The sequence below is a fragment of the Aplysia californica genome, unplaced genomic scaffold (genome assembly GCF_000002075.1).
Source record: "Aplysia californica isolate F4 #8 unplaced genomic scaffold, AplCal3.0 scaffold00072, whole genome shotgun sequence".
In the NCBI taxonomy this organism is placed as follows: domain Eukaryota; kingdom Metazoa; phylum Mollusca; class Gastropoda; order Aplysiida; family Aplysiidae; genus Aplysia; species Aplysia californica.
In genome coordinates, this window is record NW_004797342.1 from 141915 (window position 1) to 151093 (window position 9179).

The 9179-nt window shown below is 44.4% G+C and overlaps 1 protein-coding gene across 1 annotated transcript in view; it reads left to right on the forward strand.

Annotated features, from left to right (window-relative positions):
• Positions 1–9179, forward strand: part of LOC101864211 (multiple epidermal growth factor-like domains protein 11) — a gene marked incomplete at its 3' end in the record, with an annotated part of 36763 nt that overhangs the window by 19844 nt on the left and 7740 nt on the right. The window contains 4 exon segments of the mRNA XM_005093899.2: positions 298–432; positions 5257–5397; positions 6220–6387; positions 8908–9004. Coding sequence (XP_005093956.1) covers positions 298–432; positions 5257–5397; positions 6220–6387; positions 8908–9004 — 541 coding nt within the window.

The following is a 9179-nucleotide window of genomic DNA, read 5'->3' on the forward strand; positions in this document are numbered from 1 at the left end:
AAGAGAGAGAGAGAGAGAGAGAGAGAGAGAGAGAGAGAGAGAGACGGCATGACGTATTCTTTGGAGTACTTAGTATTACTCACATGAATGCAAAAGCGTAAAGACTCTTAACAAATTTTTGCACGGGTAAAAAGTGTTTTTTTATCGCCGGTATATTCATTCATTTCTCCATAAAAACAAATTTTAATTTATAAATTTTAATTATTGGTGGACTAATTAATCCCTCCAATCCTTCATTTACTTTTTCCTTTCTTTATTGCCATCCATTCAACGGTTTCTCACTTTTGTTTCATTCAGAATGTTCATTAAGGACATGGGGTGAAGACTGCAAGGAAGCCTGTGATGTTCGATGTGTAGACCAGTTGTGCCACCACGTCAATGGGGCATGTGACGACTGCCAACCTGGGAAGGGAGGACATTTCTGTGAACACGGTGTGTTCTATTTCTATATTATGATTTCAAGTTTTTTGCACTTCCTTTTTGTTATAGATTGTGCCTAGTTGTCTTCTCGGGGTGAACCAGATGTGTTGTATTAGAAAGGTTACATACCCAAATTTCATTCTTGCAGGTCAGACTAGAGATGGAATTCTCTATTGGGAAAAATGTTTCATTAAGTGTCTCAGACTTGTTGATAGTATGTAGCATTTCATTATATAAGTTTTGGCCCTGAAGTGCAAAGTTTAACCATTCATATGCTAGTCATACCGTTCCATCTCTACCTCTTGACCCTCTTCTTTCTTCTCCCTGTCTCTTCCCCCTCTCTCACTCCCTTTTCTCTCTACCGCTCATTCTCCCTCCTTCTCTCCCCGAAACTGTCAGTCTCTGTCTTTTTTTCTCTCTCTTTCTCTCTATGTCTTTTTTCTGTCTGTCCAATCCTGCTCTCTTGTTTGTTTTTATGAATGAAATACCAATTCGGATGAGACTATTGACGTAGACTAGGCGGTCTGTGAGAGCTTTCAGTGAGACCTGGTCTGAGCGTCAGTGAAACTCTTCTGTACAATTTAAAGTTTTTAGATTTTAGTTCTCACGGTCCCACACCTCACACTGACCAGCATAAGACTGTCTGAAAAAAACTGAAGAAGAAAGAGCATGCGCCACGTGCAAGTATCTCTCTCTTTGAAGATGACTTCACACTCACTGAGCTCAACAGAGCAATGAAGAAACTGAAGCCTCGCAAATCCCCAGGACCAGATAAGATCCACAATGAAATGCTTGTCAACCTCAGTCCCGTTGGTAAGGGTACTAACCTCCAGCTTATCAACAAGACGTGAAATAAAAACACCATCCCCAGAGCTTGGAAAAATGCCATCATCACCCCTATACTTAAGAAAGGAAAACTTGCTGAAGAAATTAAAAGCTATCGACCCATTTCACTCACCACATGCATCGAGAAACTAGCAGAGAGGAAGGTCAATCACCACCTATACTGGTGGTTGGAAAAAAACAGGTGCCTTGGACAGCAACCAGGCAAGATTTCATGCAGGCCAGCCAACAAAAGACCAGATGTTCAGGCTCAGTCAGAGAGTCCTTGATGGCTTGCAGGAAAAGAAACACACAGTGGCAGTCTTTGTCGATCTCCAGAAAGCATATGATAAGGTTTGGAGAAAAGGCCTCTTGTGGAAGATGACACAGACAGGAATCCACGGAAACTCTACAGATGGATGAAAACCTTCCTTACAGACAGGAAAATCCAGACAGGGTGAACAATGGTGAGTCATCCAAAGATGTACTGAAGGAGGGCCTAGCCTAGGGTTCCTCTCTGAGCTGCCCACTTTTCCTTGTTTTCATCAACGACCTGCCTGAGATACTGAAATTGGAGAAGGCCCTATATGCCGACGACCTAGGCATCTTGCATTAAAATAAACAGCTGGCATCAGTGCATGACTCATAAATGAAGACCTAGATACATTCAACAACTACTGCTGCAAGTGGAAACTAAAAGCAAATTGTACCAAGACAATCTTCACCGTCTTTACAAAAAGCGACAAAGTTGCAAAGCAAAATCTCACCTTCTCACTTGCAGGAACCAAACTCGAAAACGTTGACAACCCAACTTACCTCGGGATCGAGCTGGACAGGCAGTTTCAATGCAAAAACCATATCTGGAACCTGAAGACCAAGGCCAACAAGAGACTTAACCTTCTCAGACGGCTGGCAAGCACTTCATGGGGAGCGGACAAGGATGCACTCAGACAGCTATATGTTGGCTATGTACGCTCTGCCATGGAATATAACCTAACCTTACAGACAATCTGCAGCAAACCAACTCAGAGGTCTCTTGACAAAATTCAGAATCAAGCGGTACGATTTATCTCATGAGTTTTGAGATCCACTCCAACTGCAACTTGCGAAATCCTCACAAACCTGGAACATTTGGATCTGCGGAGAGAGGCAGCAGTTGTGGAGATGAGTGAGCGCTACAAGAGACTAGACAAAAACCTCCCAAACAGAACGATCATTGAACAGAGACGACCAAAGAAACGAATCCATGGAAGATCAATACTCGATACAGGCGGTGATTAAGTAGAAAAATACCACAGAGAAATGCTGAAACCGTTAAGACCAGAACCCCCCCCCCCCCCAAACACCAACATCAAGAACGCCTACTTCAAAACTTCCCTCATAAAGTAGACAGTGAAAAAGGAATATGACCCAGTAGAGCTGAAGAACACAGCTCTCAAAACAATTGACTCCTACCCTAGTTATTCCATCCATATTTACATTGATGGGTCAGCCGTCAAGGGAACAGTTTATGTAAGCTTTAGCGTAAAAATAAAACATCCTGACAAGACGTGTGAAGAACAGTTTTATGCCTTTGGTACTTCTTGTACAAATTATGAGGCTGAGGCGATCGCCATTGAAGCAGCAATCCTCCAACTGACCAGCATTTTCACTATATATCCAGACAAAATCAAGGACAATGTAATCTTCACAGATGGAAAATCGGTACTCCAAGCTTTGAAAAACATGAATTTCGAAAGCCCAGCCCCCCTATCTGTGGCTCAAACAATTAACCCTTTCATGCAGACCTATGCCGTCGACCTGACTTTATAGTGGATACCTGGCCACAGCAACATCCCACAAAACGACGGAGCAGACACCCTTGCCTAGAAGGGAGCTTCACAAACACAACCTCAAAACTAGGAGCGGGCACGAGAAGAGCTCAATGCTCGTTTCTGGCGAGAAATTCCCTTCCCGTCACTGCGCAGCCACTAAACTACTGGCCAGCACCGAGAAGTGATACCGCTCGTTGGCTTGACTCACGAGTAACAAGAGTTAGAGGTGTCGACGGAAAGAGGAGCTCAGCCAGCGAGAAATGACACGCAGGCAGTCCGTGCCGTCCTGTGTCTGAAACTGAAAGAGAGTGGAGAGGGTGGCGAGGCGATTGGGGCTCAGGGCTCAGGCCAAGGCCAAGTACCTTACCGTATAACCTCCGTGGCCTAGGCCTAGGTCTCCCTACCTTCCTTCACCGCTTTTGCAGGCGCGACAGGGCTAGCCTAGTCTAGATCCCGGACACGGCCGCCTTCTCGCTAAGCGAGCTGCTCTTCCAACAGCGCGAAAAGAAAATTAGGTCACGAGACGAGAAGCACTTCTCGGGACCGATACCGGTCCCTGCGAGAAATAGGTTAGTTTCTCGGGAAGAAAAAAGTGAAACCCAGTATCACAACAGACGGTCAAGAACATCATCAAATGCAACACCAGGGAACAGTGGATGAATGGATGGGCAATGGGCAAAACTGGCACTGGCAGAGCCTAATTTGCAAACATGACTGCTCCCAACTCAAAAGAAGCACTAAACTCCCTGAGTAGAAGAGAACAAGTCGCTATCTTTCGCCTGCGAACACAACACATCCCATTTAATTCCTAGCTAAGTAGAATCCACAAGGATACCCCACCTGACGGCCCGCTTTGTGACTGCCAGGATGAAACAGTATCACACAATCTCTTTTCCTGTCGTGCACTTAGCGACCTTCATAGCACCTGCCTATCTGCCTCCCCAGATATCGGAAATACTTCATACAACAATAAAACACAGCTGATAAAAACCTGTAAATTCTTTGCCATATCGACAGGCCGAAGGGCTAGAACCCAGATGGCCGCTGGATCGGAAATGAAAAGTAAGTTAAGTTCTCCCGGTCGGCAGAGGCGTTTTGTGTCATGAGGGGTTTTTTTTTCTCAGACTGCCAAGGCCTTTTCTTATAATTTAGATGTTTTGCGCCCTAATCGACACAATTTAAACCATTAAGGAGGCGGACTTTCCATGCTGCCTGGCAGGGTCAACTTGGGCTAGAAGGGATACATCCCAGCTCAAAGACTGAGATACTCAGAAAATAAAAATGTTCTGCCCACTCGGGAATCGAACTCGAATCTCCTGCAGGAGATAGCTAGGCGCCTTACGGCTAAACCACAGACGCCGGTCAACTTTTTCTATAAAAGATGTTTTTATCCAACCCGAAGTTTTCCTTTTAACAATGAGTAATTTTTTTGTCTATCTTCACCGACTGAGGAAACTTTTTTCTATATTGGTCTTTTCTTTTGTCTCCGAACGGTTTCTATTATGAGCTATTTTTTCCACAATGTTATTTTCCTCTCCTAGTCTTTTGTTTTTGTAAGTGTTTTACGGCGCTCGCAACTGCATAAGGTAATATGAGCGCGCGGGACACATTAAACTTTTCCAGTTGGTAGGAAATTTTGAATTTTGCCCGGGTGGCGGCCGAAGCCTACTCTTATCGATTTTAGACCACCAGGGGATCTTTAACGTGTGCAACTTGCACACGGGCCCTGCAAGATTTTTCGCCCTTGTCCTAGGTGTAGACCTTCCCTACCAGAAGATTAAGGGTGTGGCTGAAAGACAGCAGTAAGAAGGAGCCAAAGAGTAGCAGTAGAAAGGCTATAGAAAGAATCAGGAGCCCAGAGGAGGAGGGCAAAGGAGATGAGGGAGTGGGGGCAGAAAGAGGAGACTGAAGCAGACGACAGAACATTGCTAGAGAGCAGGAAAGAAGGTGAAAGGAGACAAATTTAGAGATTAAAAGTTTTCAGTCACTACCCGGATTCGAACCCGGGACCTTTGAATGAGAGGCCAACACCTTAACCTCTATAGGCCACGAGAGCCCCCTTTACTTGTCTGCTAAAACCTTTTTCATCATGAGTTATTTTTCTTATCCTAGACATCCTTTTCTATAATGAATAGATCTATTATTTTTCACCTAGACTGCTATAACTTGTCAATATAATGAGCTATTTTTATCCTCCCAGACTGTGAAGACTTTACCTACGGCAGGCGTTGCGTGCACCAGTGTAGTGAAAAGTGCTCGCAGGATGTCCCTTGTGACAAACGAGATGGAAACTGTCGAGGTGTTTGTTCCCCTGGCTATCTGGGACAGTTCTGTGATCAACGTGAGTGATAGGAAAACAGATAGACAAAAATATTTACTTACAGAAGGACAGAGATAAAAAGGGGGGAAAAAACACATTGGTTGATGGATGGGTGAATGGATGGGTGAATGGATGGGTGAATGGATGGGTGAATGGATCGAGTGATAAAATAATAATATAGACCGTTAATTTGTTGGCATGTAAATGTGTGGCAATGATGGTAATGTAACTCTTTACAATTTGTGAGTATAATATGTGAGGGTGTATATGTGTCTCTGTGTGTTTAAGAGTGGGAGAAAAGGTGATGGGAAGATAAAGAGAGAGATAGAGAGAGGAGGGCGAGAAAGAGAGTGGAAAGAGGAAATGAAAGAGAGAGAGAGAGAGAGAGAGAGAGAGAGAGAGAGAGAGAGAGAGAGAGAAAGGGTGAGAGAGTGAGAAAAGCAAAGAAAGGTGGAGAGAAAATGAAAGAAATATAGAAAGAAAGGAAGAAAGAGTCTGTGATAGAGAGGGGGAGACAAAAGGGTAGGCCTAGATGTGGTTTAGCTTTTTCTTTCACAGTTACATTCCAGCAGAGTTTTAATGAACATTTGCAAAATTTACTTTGCTTTAAAGGCTTGGTACAATCTGAATACTACTCATTCCTCCGAGTTAAAAACCATTTATCCAGCGATTTATTCACGAAAACAATAACACAGACACTTCTGCAAACAAGAAATCAGGAAAGTGTTTATAATGATTTTCTAGATCAATTCTATCGTTGAGCTTATTCGTCATTCAACGATTTGTTCCTCCCCTAAACATTTCACCATTTCTTCGGTCAATTGATTCGCCCTGTTGTTTCAGAATGCCAATGCAACACTTATGGTCTCAACTGCTCCAAAACTTGTAGCCCCTCGTGCCTATTCAAAGCCAGCAGCAGTGCCAGTGACACACCCAGGCGATGCCATCCCGAGTCTGGGGCATGTCTCTACGGTTGCCTGGACGGTTACGAGGGAGTGACGTGCTCCGAGCGTGAGTCACTTTCATGGCTGTTGATTATTTGTGCTGTTTTGATCACGTCAGCAATCTGCTAGCCACAATGTAAGTTACTTCGGTGATGAAAAGATATTGACCTTCAAGTGAGGATCTCAGGCAAAGAAGTCAAATGGACCTGGAAGGACGAAATATATGTACTTATAATCTGACACTTGCTCGACATTTTCGATTTTATTTTCGAGTGGCTGCAGGGGCAATTTCTTTTTTCTAAAGCCAGCAATAAGTTCCGTGGGGGGGGGTCATATTTAAAAGCAGCTTATGAGTTTCACACCTCTCAGAAAACTTAAATATAAAATTCCAGTAAGCAGTTTCGTCATGTTCAGCCTGAATGAGCCCAATTATATTAGTTGAATCGTCCGCAAATTTGATCAAAATAGGTTTTTGCTTCCTTTTTAGCACAATTTTTTCTAGACATTCTATAAATTCGTATGTTAAGGCTATTAGTCTTAAGTTATTTATTTTTGTTATTTTTACTTTCTTTGAAAAACAACAACAGCAAGAACAAACAATAACAACAACAACAACAAACAACAACAACAAATTGCGGGTAACGGAACAGGTGCACAGACGCCTAAAGGGACGCAGAGATTTCCGAAAAAGGGCCGAAGACGCTAGCAAAAAGAGCCCACATCTGTTCAACTGCGAGAGGGGGTCCATTACTTATTTCGAAATAAGGCCGTGGGAACGGGGAATCAACCCCGACATCGCTTCCCCCACCTGTACGGCATAAGCGGAAGGAGTTACTCCAGTGCGAAGATCCGAAGCGCTGCTCTTCGTCTAGCACGAGAGCTTGGCGCACAGTACAATATCTACACTGACGGCTCGGCTAGTGCAGGAACAACGGATGGCGGTGGTGGGGTCGTCATCACAACGGGGTACCCGTCCAACCCGACCGTTGTCGAGACGTTGAGAGAGAAAGGCGCTATATTCACGTGTTCTTTCGAGGAAGAGAGGAGAGCCTTGGAAATGGCCATAGACTGGATCGACAATGCGTGCGATGCATCCAACTCGGTCGCTATCTTCACTGACAGTCAATCGCTATGCATGGCAATAGTGGGAACATCACCATCTCTCGACCAAATGCGACAACGGTACGCATAAATAATGCAACACCCAACCCACTATTCAGTGTATCCCTGGTCACTGCAATATCCTCGGCAATGATCTCGCTGACAGTAATGCCAAACTGGCAACAGTGCTGCCGGGTCCAGGCCGCCAAATTATATATGAAAATGATAAAAATCATCACAAAAGACCCTCTGATATCCCACACGCGGGCGAAGGAAATATACAGGGCAATTTCTTTAAAACGAGAGGCTCAAATTAAATCCCGCAGTGACCAGTCACTACTGGCAAAAATCAGGACCGGTCACTTCTCTGGGCTGCGGGCCTACAAAAATAGAATAGACAAAACATCGGACCCAATCTGTCCATTGTGCAGCGAGGAGCCCCAGGATTTGGAGCGCTGGCTGCAGAGATGCCCCGCCACGGAGGTCCAGCGGTGGCATCTCTTTGGGGAGGATTCTGGGAGGTTGGACTGCCTCACCCGCTACCCAAGAGAGGCGGTGGCCCTGGCAAAGAGCACGCTCTTCGGGGCTCCAAACATTTCAAAAGGATAGGCTACCACACACACACACACAACAACAACAACAACAACAACAACAACAACAACAACAACAACAACAACAACAAACAGATAGGCACATCGGTTTCTGGGACATTTGAAATTGACTAGACATGAATGCCTTAAACATCTTGCTTTCGCTGGAAAAATAGAAGACCAAAAAGGCCGGAGTGGACCAAGAACAACTTACCTAGAGAACATTAACAGATGGGTAGCTGGGAAAGGCAAAGACAATTTTATTATATGCTTTTAGAGAGCATCCGAGCAGAAACAGTATTATGCAGCGAACTATGACAGCCAATATCTGCGTCAGAGCTGGCACTCCATGATGATGACCCAGGTTGGAATCCCTTACTCAACCGTCTTCGTGCTCGTTCGGTAATTTTCACAGAGCATGGACCCGCCAGCTTTTCGAATTGATTGTATTGTCAGTTAAAACGTCAACTCTGTGAAGTAAATATGCCAATACATTCATTGTGAACAGCTTGTTTAACTGTGGAAAACTGCATTAAACTGACACCTAAAAGAAGTCTATTGGGAAACTTGCTGGACAGAGTGGATGCCATCCCATCGGGGGAAATGGGCTTCAGAAGCCGCGCTTCTCGAAACCGCGCCCTGTACCTCAGCTCTTACAGCAAGCAATCACGCTACAGAAACAAAAATTAAAGCGAATATCTTAAAAAAAGAACTTCAAATTATAGACACGCATAAATGAAATCTGTGTGGAAATCTCTGATTCCGTAAATATTTAGACTCTTTCCCTTAGTACACTGAAAAACAGTACTGTATATAGTGGTCAGCCTAACGTGTACAGCACCCCCAAAATAGATTTGGCATCGGTCATCGATTTGAGTTTCTCTTTCGTCCCTCAGGTGTCAGTGATGGCATTCCTGTAGGTGCTATCATTGGACTGGTCATAGTCATCGTCCTGCTGATTGTCGCTTTGGTTACAGTAGTTTGGTTGTGCAGGTAAGACACGCTCACAAGATGTTTACGTTTTCTGGTAACCTTGTCCATCTACCCTTCCTTCAACCTACCTTTGTACTATGTGTCTGATCCACTCCACCCATCTCTCTTTCTATCTCTCTCTCTCTCTCTCTCTCTCTCTCTCTTTCTATCTCTCTCTCTCTCTCTCTCTCTCTCT